This window comes from Thalassophryne amazonica, chromosome 1, assembly GCF_902500255.1.
Source record: "Thalassophryne amazonica chromosome 1, fThaAma1.1, whole genome shotgun sequence".
Lineage (NCBI taxonomy): Eukaryota > Metazoa > Chordata > Actinopteri > Batrachoidiformes > Batrachoididae > Thalassophryne > Thalassophryne amazonica.
The window spans coordinates 130,665,264-130,686,577 of NC_047103.1; the positions used below are offsets into that span (position 1 = coordinate 130,665,264).

The 21,314-nt window shown below is 42.2% G+C and overlaps 1 protein-coding gene across 4 annotated transcripts in view; it reads right to left on the reverse strand.

The window, feature by feature from the left end:
• LOC117514207 (epithelial cell-transforming sequence 2 oncogene-like) overlaps positions 1 to 19,639 on the reverse strand; it is a 48,639-nt gene extending 29,000 nt beyond the window's left edge. For all 4 annotated transcript variants that reach the window (XR_004561835.1, XR_004561834.1, XM_034174567.1 and 1 more), the window contains exons 1-13: positions 19,466 to 19,639; positions 16,905 to 17,017; positions 16,377 to 16,539; positions 14,240 to 14,495; positions 11,370 to 11,589; positions 10,413 to 10,533; positions 10,125 to 10,290; positions 8,504 to 8,626; positions 8,339 to 8,431; positions 7,908 to 8,126; positions 3,838 to 3,941; positions 3,596 to 3,748; positions 3,432 to 3,518 (exon numbers count right to left, since the gene is read on the reverse strand). Coding sequence is in view for 2 of the 4 variants with exons in the window: in XM_034174567.1 (XP_034030458.1) it covers positions 3,432 to 3,518; positions 3,596 to 3,748; positions 3,838 to 3,941; positions 7,908 to 8,126; positions 8,339 to 8,431; positions 8,504 to 8,626; positions 10,125 to 10,290; positions 10,413 to 10,533; positions 11,370 to 11,589; positions 14,240 to 14,495; positions 16,377 to 16,539; positions 16,905 to 17,017; positions 19,466 to 19,588 (1,941 nt within the window). In the remaining 2 variants the exon portion in view is untranslated. The remainder of the gene's footprint in view (positions 1 to 3,431; positions 3,519 to 3,595; positions 3,749 to 3,837; positions 3,942 to 7,907; positions 8,127 to 8,338; positions 8,432 to 8,503; positions 8,627 to 10,124; positions 10,291 to 10,412; positions 10,534 to 11,369; positions 11,590 to 14,239; positions 14,496 to 16,376; positions 16,540 to 16,904; positions 17,018 to 19,465) is intronic.
• Between the last annotated feature and the right edge of the window lie 1,675 nt (positions 19,640 to 21,314).

A 21,314-nucleotide genomic window follows, 5' to 3' on the forward strand; every position in this document is an offset into this window, starting at 1 on the left:
TTCAAACAATCATTAATAGTGGACAGATTACGAGAAAGACTTCTGCTGTTGAAATGTATAATTGAAAAATCTTCATCATTGATTTTATAATTATTGAATTGTTCTTCTGTAAAATATTTGCACTGTCTCACAATATTCTCACTGAAAAAGGTATCAGGATCATTTTCAGATTCGAAGGGGTGGTTAGCAGAGTTATTATAATTAAATGTATCTAGACAGAGCTCCTGAGCAGAAATAAACGGATCATTATCCTTAGTCATTATGTCTCTCTTGTCTCCGGGTGTAGATGATGTGGATGAGTGGGTTGCTCCAGTCTGCATCATGGTGCTGTGATGTGTTTGAGTCCTCATACCTATTGTTCATATTTGTCCAGCTCCTCGATGTTCCTTATTGCCATAACCTTTGCTTGTTCTGGTGATCCATTCAGTTTGATGAATATTTTACAGTTTGAAGTCCATGTGTGCTGGATTCCCCCTGTTTCTTTAAGAAGCGTGCTTTCCTGGCGATGTCTGCATTCCGTTTGGTGAGATGTTCATTGATGAATACGTTTGTCCCTTTCAGTTTTCTTCCTTGTTTTAACAGTGCTGTTTTGTGTTTTCTGTTGATGAATCTCATGAGAAATGACGGTGATAACACCGTCATTTCTCCGGGGCAGAGGGTGGCACGCTTCAATGTTATTTAAATCCATTTCTATACCTTTAGACAGGAGGAAATCAGCAACCTGTTTTTCCACAGAGCTGACCTCCTGTTCACTGGGCTCCCCTCCGCTCTCATCTGTTAACGCCCGTGCGTAGGACCGTGGTTTGATGTGAAGACCTGTGATGATGACATCGTTAATTCTGGTGTACTGCTCCAATTCAGCCACTCTATTTTCCAGCTGCACCAGATGCCGGTCTTTCTCGGCGTTCTGGAGCCGTAATGCCTTCACCTCCTCCACCAGATCCATGATTGATTTCTGTTGGTGCTTCACAACAGAAATCTCATCTGATAGAAAGTCCAGAGATTTTTTAATATCGTCACCTACCTCCGCTGTCAGAACCTTCTTAGGCCCCATGGTCGGCTTATGAGCAGTTTGACGATCGCCGATGTTAACAGCCTGCGTTGTTTGTCACCGGGATGGATCTGCACTGCGCTGGTGCCGCTCGGCCTCGGTGTTTCCGCGCTGATGGATCCGCGGTGGCTGCACGAGGCCTCGGGGAAGCGGCACTCGTGACGCGCGGCTTTAATGACGCAGCGCGCGGTCTCAGTGAATTCACCACGTTGGGGGCGGGCCTCGGACGTTGCTGCTGTCCAGTCGCGGGGCTAAGTTGCCGGTTGAGGTGGTATTCCCACTGTCCAGGTTGGCAAACACCGGCGTGGCAGATGGCAACTACAAACACCACCTCAGAAAACTCAGGTACAAACTTTTTGCCGCTTGCTCTGACGACACGCAGCTCTGAGAGAGTGATGACACGCAGCTCATCCAGAAGCACGGGCATGTACATCTAAATGGATGATCAGCCTCTACTGTGTTGACTGCTGTTTAAAATGTTTTTCCATATAAACCCTAGGTGGGAAACAGGTCTCATGTAGTGGCTGTGTGCAAACAAATGATAGAGGGGTACAAGCATGGGCACATTCAGGCTACATTTGTACCAAATGCTCCCTTTTTATGTGATCTCTCGAAAAAGATAAATACTGTCCTGCTAACTGTTCAGTGTGGAATTGGAACAGCTGCTTCACCCCATAGTGAAGCACCATCACTCATCTTCAAACGTTTATCTGAGACCGGGTCACGGGGCAACAGCTCCAGCAAGGGATCCCAAATTTCCCTTTCCCGGGCCACATTATCCACCTCTGACTGGGGGATACCGAGGCCAGTGTAGATATAATCTCTCCACCTAGTCTTGGGTCCTCACCGGGGTCTCCTCCAAGCTGGACGAGCCTGGAAGACCTCCCTAGGAGGCGCCCAGGGAGCATCCTTACCACATGCTCGAACCACCTCAGCTGGCTCCTTTCAACGCGAAGGAACAGTGGCTCTACTCCGAGCTCCTAACAGATGGCTGGGCTTCTTATCTCATCTCTAAGAGACACCAGCCACCCTCCAGAGGAAACCCATTTTGGCAGCTCGTACCCGCGATCTAGTTCTTTCAGTCATGACCCAACCCACATGACCATAGGTGAGAGTATGAAGGAAGACTGACCAATAGATCGAGAGCTTTGCCTTTTGGCTCAGCTCCCTTTTCATCACAACAGTACAGTAGTGCAAATGCAAGACCATCCCTGCTGTGCCGATTCTCTAGCCAATCTCACGCTCAACTGTCCCCTTACTTGTGAACAAAACCTCGAGGTACTTGAACTCCTTCACTTGGGGCAAGACCACATTCCCTACCCAGAGTAGGCAATCCATCAGTTTCCTGCTGAGAACCATGGCCTCGGATTTAGAGGTGCTGATCCTCATCCCAGCCGCTTGACACTTAGCTGAGAACCGATGCAGTGAGTGTTGGAGATCACAAGCCGATGAAGCCAACAGGACCACATCATCTGATTTGAATCATCAAATCAACACAGTACACTATATATTACATATTATACCACAGCACATGTTGGCCATGCAGTTAGTACATTTGTTTCCAGAGCAGCTGGTTTCCAGTTCAAAACCACCTCTGATCACACTCAGTGTAATGCAGTTTTGTCAGGAAGGGCATTCGGTGTCAAATCTGTGTCAAATCAACATGGAGATCCTTATCAGCTCTACTGTGGCAACCCCAAGTGAAGAAGGTAGAAGCTGAAAGCACTTCCTATTATATATTATACTACTTTACATATCTGTTTCATATGAAACTGTGCCACTGTGTGGGACCACAGACACACATCTATCTGAAGTAAGGAGCTGAAGAAGAGCAGGAGAGCTCTATAATTACACTGCTCCTGATATTACTCAAAATGTTGGTGGCTTGCTGGCCAGCACTGTTGCCTCACAGAGAGAAGGTTCCAGTTTCTTGTCCAACCTGGTCCCTTCTGTGTGCAGTATGTATGTTCTCCCCATTTTTGTGTGGGTTCCCTCTGGGAGTTTCAGTGACAGACTGGTGGTCTGTCCAGGGTGTACCCTGCCTCTCCCCTAATGACCACTGGGGTAGGCTCCAATCCCCTGTGACCCTTAACTGGAATAAGCAGATTCCGGAGCTAAAATATTGAAAAGACTTCTCGCACCAGTCTGCTGACTATATCTGTTGAAGTGAGGAATAACTTTTTGCCTTTTTGCAAAGTTTTCAATAATGTAAATATACAAGCCAATTTCAGCTCTGATGACTGAATAATCATCCTTCAATCCATTCAGTACCAGTGGCTGTCAAACTTTCTTTCATGCCTCAATTTAGAAACAACAAGAACAACAACAACAAAAAAAACCCTCTACTTCCTCAATAATATTAAGAAAAATAAGTGGTTACCTTCAGCACAGCAGCCAGTCTGCTGAGATAAAGACACTCGCTGTGGTGCAGCTCTCTGGCGACAGCACCTCTCCAATCTAAAACGGTCTATAGACACAGACAGAGGTGTGAAGAAGAATCATTCTCTGTATGTTGTCTCGAGATGCAATGTAAATTGTGTAAACCTGTGGAAGCTCAGCAAGGACACTGAAGCACTCCTGTGACTTCAGTGGTGGCGAAGAAGCACCGCTTGCTTCCTTATTTGTCTTCTCTTGCTCCTCACTCTCATTCTCACCCCATCTTGACAGAAACACTGACAGGAACTCCACAGGTCTGGACTGCACACAGAAGAGCAGCAATAACAAAATATTGCTCTTAAATTTATATTTTTTGTAAATTACAAAACCTGCTCCGCAGTGTTTCTCACCTCTTTTTCCCTTGTGAGAGCGGTCAGTCCTGCAGTCAAAGCCTCACTTAAATCTTTGGACACACAAAGCTCCTCAAGACAGATTGTTTCCCACAGAAAATAGCCTGTAGAATGATGACAATATGAGTTACCTGGACCTGCAGGATGCTGCATGCGTTTAACCAAAATGCATTGGTAACATTGTTTATACAAAATCAGATTTAGTTAGTAAGATGTGCATTAGATGGCTCTTAGGTTCCCGGTCTTCACGGGGAAATGTCAGTGGTCACGATCAACTTGTGAGACAGTTTATAAAAGACATGCCGACAGTACCTTACTAAGCTATCAGTTATTAGATGTATCAAAATACGGATGTTGGACAATTCTGAACTGATTCACAAATGCCAAAAACGAATTTCTAAATGTTAATCACAGGGGACTGAACATGGCTACTGACCACCATTAACAAGGACTTTTCACATTCCTTATGCAAGCCTGTATTTCTACTTTTACTCGTCATGCTTTGAGCCAGGAATGTACTTTTTTATTGAAGAACATTTGCCATATGGCTTCATTGTAGCCAGTCATGTCCAAAGTCTGGGGGAGGCAGATTGTGTGACACTGCGCAGAGGAAAAAAACACCTGTTTTTAAATTATGATAAATCCGACTCACCAGAGAACAAGAAGCACACAGATACAAGTTCTAGCTACATCTGAACAGTTTTTACTTCAAAAATTGAGAAAAAGAAAAAGAAAGTGCTTGTTACACCTCTTAATTAAATTTCTGCTTTATATATCATGAGTGATTAGTTAAAATCATCTCCATCAAAATTTTGATTTTAATCTGTGTTGTGGCCAAGCAGCTTGTGTGGTTGTTTCCAGAATGGAAGGTTCCCAGTTCAAACCCACCCCTGCACATTCTGTAATATAGAGTTCTATCAGGAAAGGCAGCCAGTGTAAAACTTGTGCCAAATCAATCTGCTGTGGTGACCCCAAGTGGAAGAACAAGGGAAGCCAAAGGGATGGCTCATGTGTTGTGGCGCAGTGTGTTAGACTGCACAGCTCATCACGGTGAGTTCAAAGTGAAATATGCTTGCTCAAGATAGGAGTATACTGTATGTTGTGTGCCATGTTTTAAGACTGTCAGCAAATCAACATTGCAACAAAGTTTTGCCATTATTGCACCATGCCTTCCTGTATTAGTTATTCTGACACAAGTACAATGTTTATTAGTGCAGCACAGTGACTGTACATGTGCCCATGCCTCGCGATGAGGTGCACATAAAAGCAGGAAGAAGCAACAGGTATGAGTGGGACATTTTACTTTGCTGGAGTGATAATAAACCAAGCATGTATATGAGCACACACACAATTACTGAAGAGCCAAGAGATTGCCACCCATTGCTCAGGAACAAGAGCGATCTGGATTCATGCCTGAGGAGTCAACCACCAACAGAATCCTATTGATACAAGTACTTATCAAAAACATGTGTACAACCTCAATTCCAATGAAGTTGGGACGTTGTGTAAAATGTAAATAAAAACAGAATACAATGATTTGCAAATCCTCTTCAACCTATATTCAATTGAATACGAGGTCTGTTAGAAAACTATCTGACCTTTTTATTTTTTTAAAAACTATATGGATTTGAATCATGTGCGCTTGCATCAGCCAAGCTTGAACCTTCGTGTGCATGCGTGAGTTTTTTTCACGCCTGTCGGTTGCGTCATTCGCCTGTGGGCAGGCTTTGAGTGAGCACTGGTCCACCCCCCCGTCAGATTTTCATTATCAAGGAAATGGCTGAGCGATTGGAGTAGCGCTGAATCAAAATTTTCCAGAAACTGTGAGACAGCCAGGTGGAAACCATTCAGAAGATTCAGACGGTTTTCAGTGAGGATACTCTGGGCGTCACACAAATTAAGGAGCACTACAACCGGATTAAAGACGGCCCACAGCGGCGGAGGGCACACCAAGCTCCGAGCGGCCATCGACAGGCTGAAACGACCAGATCATTTCCAAAGTGAAGGCTGTGTTGATCCGGGACATCATCTGACTACCAGAGAAATTGTGGAAGAGGTGGACATCAGCGCTTTTGCGGCACATTTCACTGTTACAGGAGATTTTGTAATGAAAGACGTGCGGAGGAATTCGCGCGTCGGGACGGAGCCGCAATGGCGCACAACAAAAAGCACATCCGTGTTGGAAGTCTCACAGGACAAGTTGTGACATGCCCAGCTGTTACACAATTTCTCGGATACTCACTCGACTGAAAAGCCACCGAAAGCCATCTGAATCTTCCGAATGGTTTTCATGGCTGAATTTGAACAATATATAAGCAGTATAAAGCTTCTAGCTAGATTCTCCCAAATGTCATAAAAATGCCACGCTCTATAAGGAATTTTTTGAGAATTAATGTTAAAGAAAGCCTTTACTTTTATTACTGTACAGTTTTTTTTCTGTTTATAATGATAATACTATGAGTGATATTGTGGCCTTGTCCTTTGTTTGTTTGCTGTTAGTTTTACTGTTAATGTATTTGTTGAAAAAAAAAGTGAGTATAAACACCTTAATAATGTTGAACTACTAATAAACTTGATTGTTGGTTTATTTTGCCATTAAAATTGGCTATCACTTCTCAAAATAACATAACATCTCAAGGCCAGGGATCCTCAAGTCTGGAGACTAATTAGTCACAGCGTAGCAAATGAGGTAAAAGCTGACTGAGTCTGAGTCAGTCCCATTCAATGCAGGAACAGCCATGGAGGCATCGTGCATGCGTGTTTGAATGCGAAGGATTGTAAATATCCCTTTGGAAAGTCACCAGATTGAGCAAGAAATTCGCCAAGTTGGCAACACTGGTGTTTCCAGAGTAGGTGGCTCTGTGGGGTAAGAGATGAACTATTGATATATAGACTGGCTTTCGAATAAAGGTGTGTGTTACTTCATTTGCATTACCCAGTCCAACTACGTAGCTGTACAATGGTATTGACATTGGCCGGGAACTAACCTGTAATGGAGGGATTTCCATACAAGGGGCATCATAGACTGTCATCCCTTCACACTATAGTATCCAGGAAAAGCACAATCCTGATGCTCCTCAGGGACACTACAGTGATTACTTATTCTCTTCTACATAACTGACAGTTTTGTGTCTCCTCTAAATGTGGACGGTTGATACAGCAACAAATTATTTTGCAGAGCAAGTCGCACGTAAGAAAGCATTGGATGATGTATGCAGTCGCCTTGGTAATGTGTGCAACATTCTCCCAGGTGGAAATAACCCATAGGACATTTGCAGTTGCCCTGAAATATTGTGACGTTGCTGAGTTCTTCAGTGGAAAATTCATCAAGCTAACAATACTGAATCCACATGTAGTAGGATAATATTCCATGATATCTGTTATTTTTATTGTAAATTTGTTCCAGATTTATTGAGAGCCATTTCTGAGTATGGTGGACCAGATTTGGCAATCATTTTTTTGCTCAAAATGTACATACCTAGAACCTAAACGGAAACAAGCACCCTGCCCATTATTCCTACAACACTTTCATAGTTTTGTCTTGGTCCTGGTCTTTTCTCTCATTAACTTTTTTTAATTTTGACATTGCATTCCTGTGTTTCCTTCCTGTTACTTCACTTCCTTTTAAGAGTATACCTGTTTGTTAATGTAGTAAATGTTCTCATAGTGCATTTAAGCTCCTCTCTCATATTCTCTTGTACCAGTATACTATATGTTTCACTGTGACGACCAGCATTATTATATTCTCCTAGTGATTCCTCCTTGTCAACCAGTGTTTGTTCCTATTTAACCTTGTCTTTCTTGATTACATCATTAGGATTTAGGCTGCCTGTACTGATTGCCTGAACCGTGAGTTAATCCTGATGCCCGACTCTGTAAACTGTTTCTGCTTAATCATTTAAACATTGTCACCATGCTGCCTGACCATCTGAGTTTTGACCTTTCATCCATTTAAGGATTCCAATTCAAAAGTTGGACTCATCTTACTGTCTGTTGTCTGTGTTGGAATCTTCAGTACATCTATTGGCATTACAAGTTTAAGTTACATTGTGTTTGAGTACAGGACCAACCCAAAGCACGGCCCCTGGTATCAAGGCTGAGCCGTTGTAACTGAGGTCTCAAAAAGTCCCTCATCTGTCCCAAAGCATCCTCCATCCACTGAGCTTGTCTGCACCAACCCTGCAGCACACTCTCACACACATAGTGCATGGCTGGGTCTGCCGCCTGCTCACTGACCCGCTGCTTCAAGACTCCATGACACAAAGTGCCATCAGACCACTCACCTAAGACTGAGAAAAAGGGGGGTAAAAACCAGAGGTCATTATCAACATGTAACCATGTTTTTGAACATGGTTTTTATGTTGTTTTGCAAAACAATTGCAAGACATACTTTTTTGTTTGAGATTTTTTTAAAAAAGAATGAGTCCTACTGGGCAAACAAGTCCATTGTAACTAGAGCATAAAATATAATCATTAAAATTTTACACAAAGCCAGGCTCACTGTTCTGGAAACTTCCTGTAGCAAGACCCATTGGTGTCCGAACCTCTAGACCAGTCAGAGTAGATACAGTCTGTATCAGAGCCAGTCCTGGTGCTGCAGGTGAGACAAATGCTGTCAAAAACAGAAATACACCTTTGAGATAAGATTTACTGTGTTTACGTCTACCAGAAGCTGCCAAGGGAGAGAAGATATCAATCCCCTCTCCGTCAAGCGTCAGCAGGCAACACAGTTTATCCCAGAATTCTCTATGGTCAGGGTTCAGCATACTCCTCTCTGACATGATACAGTCTAGAAGATCAACATGAAATGGGATAATTACTGAGAAACAAAATGAGTGACATGAAGTGTCTGTGAATTAAAACGTAATTTGGAATGATAAAAAGAGCATGCTTCACAAAGAATAAATTCAAAAATTCAGAAGCAAACTGGCCAATCCGAGTCACTTTGTGACAGCTAAAGATAAGCTGAATGTGAGCGAAGTGAAATGATAAATCAATTCGCCACAAAACTGTTTTCTGATTTATGAAGAACTTAACTGCACCATCCCAAGCCATGTCTAAGTGCCAAGATTTCATGTGCTCATACTGTTTGTATTCATAATGATGTTAGTTTCTCCAATTACATTTGGCCTCCAAAACCACAGGTACAAATATCGTCATTTTACCTCTGTACACTGACATAATGGAGTGAAACAGCCAAGATGCGCTTGTATTGTAGACATTCAGCTTTAATTCAGTGGGTTTAACAAAAATATGTCACTAGCTGTTTAGAAATTACACCTATTTGTGTACATGGTTCCCAGTTTCAGAGCCAGTGAGTTAAGACAAACTAAACATAATGATATACATAATTTTTCATTTTGGACACAAATCAACACTTTTATTAATTTTTTTTTTTTTAGATACGTCAGGGGATGGAAACATGTAAATAAAGTCCAAGCCACTGAATATGTCTTGCACAGTGCAAGTTTTGCATTTTGCATCACCACTTTTAACTTCATAGTGGAGTGGAGCAGGGAAAGATGTTCTTTCAACAAAACAGATCAAATCTAGGCTTGCATTTCAAATATACTGTCTGGCAAACTGTATCTGAACTTTCGGGTCTTGTGTTTAAGAAAATCCTCTCCTCCATACCACTTCATCATGAAGCTGTATAAAACTTGTGTATGCACTGTGCACAATGTCTCCACTTACAGCCACAGAAGCCTATACGGTAAGTTCTTCTGGGTTGTCTGGGTGTCTTGGTGGCTTTCCTCACTTATCTCCCTCTTGTACAGTCACTCAGCTTTTGAGAACTGCCTCCTTCAGACAGAGTTACCATACAGTACTATGCTGTTTGTATGTTTTAAAGACTGATGCAAATTAAGTCCAAGACATATTCAGTGACTTGGAAATGTTCATGTATCCATCCCCTGACTGCCAACAAAACTGATTATTTACATGAGTTATACCCAAGGTGGCCATTAATTATGCAAACCCATCATGTTGGCTTTGATATTTTTATTTCATTTATATCAAGTTGTAGAGATTTGTTTTGAGTTTGAGTTGAAGGAGGATAGTTTTAGAAATTTTAGTATCGAGAAGCCTGAATTATTTTTTGCATCTGAAATGGCAGAAACAAATGAAATGTGTAAAATCTCAAGGGGCTGAATACTTCTTCAAGGCACTGTGTGTTGAATGGTGTAGAGGCATTGATGCTCATAAAAAGAAGGCAAAGCTGGAAGGATCACGACTGATTTTTAAAAACAGCTTTTCTCACAAATATCCCGAGGATTATTAATTCTCACTGTGAAGCAGATGAACTTCTTCTGTTCCTCCTGGAGCCAGTATGCCCAGCCTCTTCACTCGGTGGGCAGAAACGGCCCTCTCCACCCGTGAAAGCAGAGCTGCCAGAGTCTCTCTGTGATCATACAGAACCACAGCCACTCCTGCCTTCACACCGCTCAGCACCAACTAGAGTGAATATAACAAAAGAGAAAAAATGGCGAGACATCTATTCATTGTCCCGTGCCATTTCCTTTCTGTCCTCTTCTAGTTCAAGCAAAAGAGACTCTAACCTGAATGACTTCTCTTACCTCGTAAGCGGGAATCCTGTCAGAAATCAGCAATATGGATGGGACAGGAGAGACTGTGTGCGATGAAGCAAGTCTGGACATCAAACAGGACAAAGCTGCACTGCTTTTGTTCAAGCCTTCACTAGAAAAGGATTCAGCAATTTGGATTCAACAGTTATAATTACTGTGCCGTTTACACCGTGTTACCGGCCAGAAATGGATGCATTAATGAAACGATGTTGACCACATAAAACATGAAATATCTTGGTTTCATACTGTCTGAAGTGAAACATAAGCAAATGTAAGAATCACTGTGGGGTTTTTTATTTGCATTTTGCATACCACCCCAACTTCTTTTTCCAATGTTAATTATGGCATACACAATTGAAACATAAAATGTGGAAAAAGTAAAAGGGGCTGAAAACTTTTTGGAATGCATTGTTAAGCTACTCTCACACAGAAGGTGTGAAGAGGTGTGTGTGTGTGTGTGTGTGTGTGTGTGTGCTAGTGAGAACCGTTGGCATGCTCCACTCATCACGCTACCAGCAACTACTGGTGTGTGCGTGGCGTGTTACCGCTACATGTGCATGATGTTCAATGCATCATCTACTGCTTCCGAGACAGTGTTTTATCAGATTTGCCTCAGTTTTCTCCTATTTTCTGATAGATTTGAAGTTTCTGAACAACCTGGTGCTGTCCTGCCTGTCATACAGATGGCACGTACATGGAAAATTAGTGGAATGTAAGGAAAGATCATGCGATGAGTCAAGCAGCTGTTTTGATCATGACCAAAACATTCACCCAGCCCTGGGAAAATGGCAGCAATCGTGTGGCATTATGAGTAGTGATGCGTTTGTGGTGGACAGTGGCGATTTGGGTGAAGACACATGCCTTCTGAGTGAGAGGAACTTCAGTGATGTCTTGGTGCTGAGAAGTAAGAATTCCACCAAAATATCCCCTCTGTGTGTCAACAATCACCTGACTGGATCAGACACTCTGACTTTCTCCAAGCTCTGAGATGCAGTCATTGGCTGCCCATCAAGGCTGGAAGATACAAGTGACCTTGCAGGCCAGGAGAGGGAGGGATAAGTGTTAACTGTCATTCCAGAACTGGGGGTCCTTGTCTGGGTCAGTCTGTCTCTGGTTCCTTCTGGCCAGATGTTGCTGCCCCAGGCTCTCCTGGTTCTCACAGCTAGCCCTGCAAAAATAACAGCATACTAATAATTAGGCACTGATTTTTCTCTTTTAATGTGCATTTTGCTAGCCTCTCCCAAAACGTCTTAATACCATAAATTGACTCATATTCAACAGATTTAAGTTGTTGCTTCTACCACAGGGGAGTAGAATAGTCTCTTAGATTAAGTCAAAATATTGGCTGAATTATGCACTTTTGGACCAAATCACCAACATTTGGTTCCAAGTAGTTTTTTTTAGTGTTCTTTTCAATAAGATTATGATTTGAACACCTTAACCCTGTCAAAATATGACCTTTTTGAAATGGCCATTTACAGTTATGTTCTTTGTAGATATTTGTGGTGTGTAGAAACACTATATCAGACAAAATGCCTGTTATCAACAATAACGGTGGTATCCCACTGGGCCAGAACTGCTTGCGACCTTCATATGCGAGAGATATCGCGAGAGTTTGTCGAACTGATGTGGACTGACGCCACATCAGTTCCATGAATTTTGAACAGTATGATGTTGGTGAGGCGAGACACCCCCACGCCAAGTACAGCTGTTGTGGATATCACCCCCTGATTGTAGTCTCCATGACACATAATGTGCAAGAATCATGGGGGAAGTTTGTAAGGGGTTCACGATGGATGAAACTACATGTTGTGTGATTGGAGACCAAAATGAGGATCTGGCATTACTCATGGGAGCACACCAAAAGAGCAAAGATGATAAGAGAGAGATGGTGCTTCTAAAAGCGGCAAAAGAAATCTGACAGCCACTGCTTAAATGCTGACCCGCATGTACGTGTGGTCAGTGGGCTGGACACCTGTCCACGGCAGCTGGGATTATCTTTTTTTCTTCTTCTTCTATTTGTCTAAATCAGGACCACAACAGAAGTGGGATTTAGCCAAGGACATCGGTCCGCGGGAGGACGTCATGCACCATCTGTCTGCGATAACGGTAACAGGAAATCTTTGATCACGTGGACTACCAAACATGATATATATTTCATCATCTGGGCATGCGTGTGACAGTGGCAGCCAGTTTGATCGCATGGAATACTAGACATTATATATATATATATATATATATATATATGTGTGTGTGTGTGTGTGTGTGTGTGTGTAACTTTGAAAAACATTCTACAACTGGTTGAGTGCCCTGTTCAGTTTTCTTCTGATGTAATTTTTCCTCTCAGTGTAGGAAAAAGGGGTGTAATTATTATTTTTTTATTGTTCTGAGGACAGAAGTGGATTTAAGTTTAATGCTCCTGGTCAGCGCACACCTGACGTGCGTGCATGGGCAGTGTGCTGCCATAATTCTACAAGTCTGTGAGTGGTTTCTTCTGTTTTCAATTATTACTTATTATTTTCAGTGCTTTTTCTGCCTAAATTCAGGGGAACTTTCACAGCCTCGTTCACATAACAACAATGTAATAGCCCACATTCATCCTGAGCACTGTGTGTGTGTAAATTTGTCATTATTTTCAGCCACGCCAGTGACGCTGAACATCCATGAGAGTGCTGCATGGCATTATTATTATATTATTATATATAAATTAGTTATTTATGAGTCATATGTGATGGCTTCTTTTTATCTTTTTTATTTTCAAACTCAGTTATGGAGTGGCATCTCTAATCTCTTTGTATGTGCACAATGACAAATAAAGCTTCTGTTCTATTCTACCTCTAAAAATTCATTTATACAAACAAACTTTTACAGAGTATGTTTTCTCATCAACTGGAACCTATTCAGGGGGTCAGAGTATTAAATTTCAAAACTTTGCAAAATAAAGGTGCCTTGACACTTGCATGTATTTGATTCCCACACTGGGACGCAATCTGGCACACCAGTGAGTAAACTCACTGTAAACTGTTGTAAACTGTGCGCAAGTGTGCAAGTGTACAAAGAAAATTTTGAAATGTTCAAAACTTCTGGCATGCACTTATTTTGTGAACTACAAGTGAACATTGCACAACCTATTCGAATACACTGTGTGTCACTGCGAGGCAATACCTCTCATTGCCGCAGTGCATCTGAACAAGATGTTACATCTATAATAACCATAATTTTACACACACATTATCTAACACATAAGAAGGAATGACAATGCAGCTGTTTTACCAATCCATTATATATGATCAATAATTACCTTTGAGAAAATTCCAAATGTGTTCACTACAGGACTTGCACGAGAGAAGCTGCAGCTGCAGATAATTTCTCTGTGATTCTGGGAGCGATAAGAGCTGGTTTTATCAGCGAAGTTCTGAGAGCAAATGCGTCATTGGCTACGAACGCGGCGTCCAGCAGGGTAAAGTGGGCATGACGAATTGCGCAGCAGTGCGGGGATCAAATCTGTACAAGTGTCAAAGTGGCTTAAGGACCACCGTAGCGTTGGGTGGACCAATTCAGTGAGATTCCACATCAAAAAGTTGCAGCCTTTTCATGTTTTCACCCGATTATGTGTCTCCGCCTCCTCGCCAACAGTCGTACCCACTGGGATACTAGCTTAACTGACTTAAAAGGCCTGAAAAATGACATTTCATAGATGGCGTGGAGTCAAACAGATGGCATTTCAAGCACAGGGTATACATTCTGTAACACTCATCATTTACAATACCACAAAAGGGAACGTGTTAATAGACACTATTTTTGTTTTTCCAACTCACTCTTCTCCTCCTGACGTTTGTCTCTGATCATCTGTCTGATCCTCCTCTCCTTCCTTCTCTCATCTTCCTCTTCATTTATTCCTGTATTTTGTTGATGGAAGGACCCATACTGCTCGGCCACCTCCCTGGGTGTCAGCCAGTTCAACTTGGAGACACATGAGATGTAGTGATTTTTCCATGCTCCAAATTCTTTCTCTACTGGACAGTAGGGAAGGAACCAGCCCCGGCGAATGCACCGGTCAGCCCACAGACAGTCCTGGAATAAGAGCAGAGGTTGGCGAGGCTTAATCTGAGCTTTATATGCACTCAAAAACACACTTTTTGCTACCACAGCTGTGACAAGTAACAGCACAGTCCTAACCATGATTATGTAATGACAAACTGGACCAACTAATTGGGCAGTGCAGTCTCGTTTGAGGGCGGGCACTAAAGGATTAAAATATGACACATATGATGCAATAATCCTACCTCCGGGGACAGCCCTTGTATGTCCCCATCAGAAACACGGCACTTTCTCTAAGTTTTTGGGCAAATTACACCACAAACAAAGACAAAATGCAAAGAAAAAGTGACAATGCAGTGGAAAATGGACATGTGTTGAGGTCTGTTTATGACCCGGAGCTCAAACGTGTCGAGGCGGTTTTGCAGGCGAGCGAACATGGCTACTCTGGCTAGGTGTGTAAGCTAACACTTACCGACACAACCGCTCTCATTTGCCATGTCTTCCCTCCTCTAATGGGAACCAAAAAACCTGCAGTTTTCACGACCGCTTCGGTGACTGCAACCAAAAACAAAACAGTACACCATTTATTCATGTGAAGTGATGCTGAGTTTGTGTTGCATAACGGCAGGCTGTCCCTGGAAGTAGTCAAATCCAGTGATTACATGCAGGGGTTCAAACGAGACTGTACTGCCCTATTTAAGCAGCTGTGTGAGACTAATCCTTCTGCCACAATGTTGGACATCTGTGATGCCAGGGTTCTTCTGGTTGGCTCCAGTCAGTTGTGAAGTCCCACATCCTGTTGAGATTATAAAGGAGATGAAACAACTGGGGGAAACAATAGCTGTCCAGGGTGTACCCCGCCTCTCACCCGGCCCGCCCCGCCTATGACCCTTGACTGGGGTAAGTGGGTATAGACAATAAATGAATGACACATTTAATAAATTTGTGATCAGGTGGCATCATGGTCATTTTATTCCAAACAGCTATAATAATATGGCTTGTTGTGCAATTAATTGTCCTTACGGGCCATGGTCTGCTCCAGCATTTCAGTTGAATGAAATGTTTGTGTTATGTATGCTAGCACCGGTAACTTATTGAGGTTAGCTTACTGTTACTCCACCATTAGTGAGGCACCATGTGTTATGAAAAACCAAAAACCCAATCTTCAAAAAACAGCCAGTTAGCCTGTTAGCTCATTCTGGCTCATTCGTGCCACCCAGCCTACAAAACTAAACTGAGTGAAATGGTTTGTCGGTTTGGGCACAACATATCTGACCAGGATTAAAAATGAAGTGAAGACTAATATGACACAAGAGACTTTCTCTCATACCTGACATGAACTGAAAAGTACATTAGACTTTTGTTACATAATAATTCTTCCCATGTTTGCATGGATTCCTTCCAGATACTCTGCCTTCCACCCACCTCCAAAGACATGCACGTCAGGTGAGAGGGAAACTTTAAAATGACTGTAGGTGTGGGTGTGTCTGCCCAAAGATAATCTGGCGGCCTAGGGTGTCTAGGGTGCACCCTGCCTCTCACCCAATGACAGCTGTGATAGACTCAAGTTGCTGACAAATGATCAGAGATGTGCTTAAATATCCGCACATCCTCAACTGTAGGTTCAAATGTGTAAGGGCCTTAACACACTCAGATGAAGACCATTAAGACTTGATCAAAATGGAATTCAAGTCCATACTTTGTCCATACCATGTTCTCACAGCATCTAACATGTTCCCTCAATTTTTTTACCACACACATTATCACACACGCACAACATGCAATTCAATCTTTCTACAAACAATCACATCGCACACGAGTATCACACTCTCACTCTGTTCATAGTGAAGAGTCCATCAAGAAAAAAAATGCTCTGATAATACAGCAGAATTCCATAACATAAGGACTTCTCACCTGCTCAGTCAGGAATCTCCAGTGCCAGCTGACCTGAGCAGCACAGCAGAGGTCACGAGGGGACAGGAAGGACATCACATACATGGACAGAAACTGTGGGAGCACTGTCGTAAAGTCCACTTGAGCCACCGGAACCTTTTCACTCACCAAATCCTTACAATATCTGCAAAGATTGCAAAAGGGTTTCATTTTGAAACCTGAGTTTAAGAAGAACAAGACGAAGAACAAGAAGAAGAATCAGTAATGTTGTTGTTTTTTTTTAAATCAAATAAAGTTGAGGTTTGTGGTTTTGCCATGAGCAGAGTATGAACATGGTGTGTACCAGAAGGAAGCTGAGGATGAAGCTGCCAGACAGGAGGAGAAGAGGAACGCCAAAGAGGAGGTTTACTAATATAGCAAGAGAAGAAAGGCAAGTGGTTGGTGTGCGTAGACACCAGGTGTACATATTATTAAGTTTCTCAACATGTGCTGATGAGGGTTAATAAATGTTACATCACATATATGAACAAAGAAAAAAGAAGACATTACTTGAGCTGTGACTGTGTGCAGCGTGTCAGCAGACAGTGCAGTAGGTATTTTCTCTGTCTGTCACTCCATAGATCAAACCAGTGAAGCAGCAGATTCACCCGCTCTTCAAATAGCTGCAAGAAAGTGTGTACAGGACACCAAGAATAGTCAACCACATGTGGATAATGTACCTCACTGCCAAAGGACTCAAACTGGCTTCTAATCACACATGAAAACCAGAATGCAGCTTGTGAGGCCAGTTCCCCACGGGAGGTGAGCTGGCTGAACAACATGCTGTCATTCATCAATAACTGATATAACTACATGGGCAAGGGATTATTTTGGGAAACTTTTTGTTTAGCAGTAAATATGGAATTTCATTCACAAATGCCACTTAAAACTTTGCTCTGCAAAAAAGACGCCTTATATTAACCTTGTTAAGAAGTGGTGGAAATGTCTTTGTGTTCGAAGGCATCTGAGTTGGACCATCGCAAGTGGAAACATTTACTGTATTCATTATTCATATTATACATTATATATTATTTTTTATAGTTCAGATTTTTTAAAGAAATGGACACCATGTGCTCAAACATCGAAAATGCCATACAGACTGTTAACAGCTACAAGTCCAAAAGACAGGCTTTAACCATGGTATGGGGTTATGTCAGTGACCTGGGCAAAGGCAATTTAGACTTTTGTGATGGTGGCATTAATGAAGAAAAGTGTAATGCAATTTTAGAGCAACATATGCTGCGTTCAAGATGACATCTTTTCCAGGGACATTCATGTGTTTTTCAACAACACAATGCAAAACCACATTCTGCACACATTACAAAGGTGTGGCTGGAGATGTAGAGAATACGGGTACTAGACTGGTATGTCGGCAGTGCTCACCTGTCCCAGGTAGAGAATGTGTGTAGACTTTTGAAATAAAAAAAAATAAAATAAAAAAATAAAATGACGATAACCCTGTATTGTTGCAAACCTTAAGTCCTGTGTGCAGGAAAAATGGGACAAAATAACTCCTGAAATGTTTCATTGCTTGGTATCTTCAATGCCAAAATGTCTTAAGAGTTGTGGCAAGGAATGGCAACATCACAAAGTGTTAAATGCTTTAAATGAAGTTGACCACACAGAACATGAAATATAATGGGTTCATGCTGTCTGAAATGAAACAGAAGTCAAAGGAAATGAAAAGGATTACTTAGGAAATACAGCATCTTTAGAACTGTGACTTTTCATCCATTACCATTATGAGCACTGTGCAACAGCTGTCACTCCACAGACATTTGTTTTATGCTTCTGTTGTTCATGGGTTGAAGTATAAGAGCTAAGACACACACTATTCTATGCACACAAAAGGCTGATTTCGCTCAAATTTTGTTCATAAAGCACTTTATCTTCGCCAATGTAATCCATCCACTTGACAGGTATATGACATATCAGGACACTGATCAAACAGCATGATTATTGGACAGGTGTACCTGGACTGCCATAATAAGGGCTCATCACTCTCGGGCAAGCAGAGTGGCACAGGAGGCGGACTACGAAAAGAGCAAAGAAGCGTGATGCCTTCCTAGCCAACCTCTTTGGGTTCACTAAACAACTACTAGGCCAGAAGCGCAACAACAACTACAAGGCCAGATGCTCAATGGCCACCTCACATGCTCAAAAGAGGAGATGGACAACCATCTCCATCTCACTTACAGTGATACAGCATGAGAGGAGGACCTTGGAGTATACAGAGCCCTGTTCAACCCACCGGCACTAACCACAGATTTTAACACCATGGAAGGAAATCCAAACTGTGACCAAGGCTCCCAGATCCAGCTCAGCATGGGGACCCAATGGTGTGCATTACCTTGTTTACAACAGGTCTCCCAAGCTCAAACAGTTTTTTACTGCACGACACACCAACACAATACCACAGATGTCACAAAGACTGAACAATTTGAACATAAAATCAGGGCGAAAACATGATTACGACTTTATTAATCCCTTGGGAAGACTCCCTGGGAAATTGAAATAACTTGAAAAGTAGAAGTGCAAATGAGTTTATGCACTATTACGCTTCCATTTCACACTGTGGACATCCAGAATAAATAGGTCTTGCTTTACTGGGGGGTATTCTGACCCCCAGAGTACTGTCTTTATGCAACAAATTCAAAAACACAATACAACAGGATAATCTTGGTTCTTTTTAATTACAAACAACAGATGTGGAAAATCTGTACGAGGCATACTGCATTTGCTTTATTCATTTATTACCTTGGAGACGTTTGTTAAAATGGCTCTCACTGGTAACGATGGTCAACAAACAAATCATCAATCAATCATGATTAATCATTTATCTGTGAACCACTTACTGTTCAGACTGTACATGTCAGAAAACAGAATTTCTTAAAACCTGAAGGGGTGTTTAAAATATTTGGCAAAACCTATCAAACTCCGTTTATCGGCTGGTTGTGGTGAGGCGTTTAATTTCGGGCGAAGTTGTAAACAGCACCATCTGGTGGCCATCCTACAGAACACAGCACTTCAAAGTTACTGCGCAGCAGCTAAAATGTTTGCGCTTCTCTCACCTGCGCGTTCCCCGGCGTGTTGCTCAGAGGCGTCCAGGAGCTGAAGCGGCATTCGGAGCTCAGACTGCGTCCTGGCTGCCGCTGCGGTGCTGAGCGGGTCCTCGGGCCCAGGCGGGCCTCCATGGACTCTTTGGAGAGGGTTTGACTCGGCGGCTCTTCAACTCCCAAGCTGCACCGCAGCCTGTGGCTCTGTATCCTAGCAACGCGACAACATCAAATTCCTCCAGCGAACAGCCTGTCCTAGTGTGCCTTGATAGAGAAAGCGGCGACAAGATGAGTCGTAAAAAAATCGATCACGTGACTCGTGGTGCCATCTTGGGGTCAAAATAGTGTTCGCTGTTAATCTAGCTGCATGTAAATCCAGCTATTTTATTTATTTATTTGCTGAAAATGACGGATTGCTGTGCATTTGGATGCACAAATAGACATAGCAAGGGCTTCAAAATGTACAGATTCCCTTCAGATCCGAACAGAAGAAACATTTGGGAAATAAAGTCAGCTGTGTGGGATGGAAGCAACTTCATTGTCAAAGCTTTGAGAGGTAAATTTACTGTTCAGTCCCAGGTAAAGTAAAACTCACCTAAAACATCATCATATAAACCAGATATTCGCAGTCACCGGATAAAAAAGTCCCATAGTATTTTGTATTGTTTTCCATGTAATAAACACCGTATATAACGGATTTTGTATAACAGATTTTTGCTCACATCGGATAAAATGTCCCGTCTGATCGCACTGTATTTCCACTAGAGGTGGGCGATACCGGGAATTTTGGTATTGATCCAATACCAAGTAAATACAGGTCAAGTATCGCCGATATCGATACCGATACTGATACTTTTTCATATTTAAGCTTCATAGACCCAAAGTATCCAAAAGACCTAGGATAGAATTTCACCAAGCATTGTATGTGACAACAAAATACTTTATTATCACAATCAACATTTTTGTTTAAAAAAATATCACTCAACACAACTTAAAAAAATCTCCTGAGGTAGAGGGCTGACAAACCACAGTACAAGGGTGCGCTGCTGTGTGTTGTGTGACACAGTGCAGCGCTGCTCTTACAGAGAGTAGACTTTGATGAATCTGCGTGCGCGGCAGTCAGTGCATGCCGGACAGAAAAAAAGCTTGAGTATCGATCTTTTTACACGAGGATCGTTCAGTATCAATAAAAGCATTGGTATTGATATTATCGATAATAGGATCGATCCACCCACCTCTAATTTCCACTAACCCCCCCTGTATGTGGGTCCAGAGTCATTTCCATGATTAAAAGCCCAACCGTTTATTTTTTTCACACCATGCTCAGACTCGGAGCCGCAGCCTCACATGCACCCGTTAAATCAGACACTAAGGGCTGATTTGACACTTTTCTGCTTTCAATCCTTCATCTGCCATCATATTATAATAGTTTCTTTTGCAGCACGCTGACTGCATTTTGATAATGGATCTAATACATTAGGCAGAAAAAAAAATTTCATAGGAAATTTTGACCCAGTCATTAAATGCCTTGTGACTGTAACTAATCCGTTACATACATATCACTCACATCGGATAAATGTCCCGTCCGACTGCAATGTATTTCCATTAAAAATTCCGAAGTCTGGATGTGCACAGTAACAGAGTTACAAATTAAAGTTCAGCTCTGACACTCTCCAATTTGAGGAAAGTGGAACTGGAGTCATTTCATTTCCCTGATTAAAAGTCAGACCATTTATTCTTTTCAAACCGTGTTCAGACTGGGACCTGAAGTCTGACATGCACTTGTTAAATCAGACAGAAAAGGCTGTGATTCAACACTTTTCTGCTTTTACCCCTTCGTCTGCCATCATATTATAATAGTTTT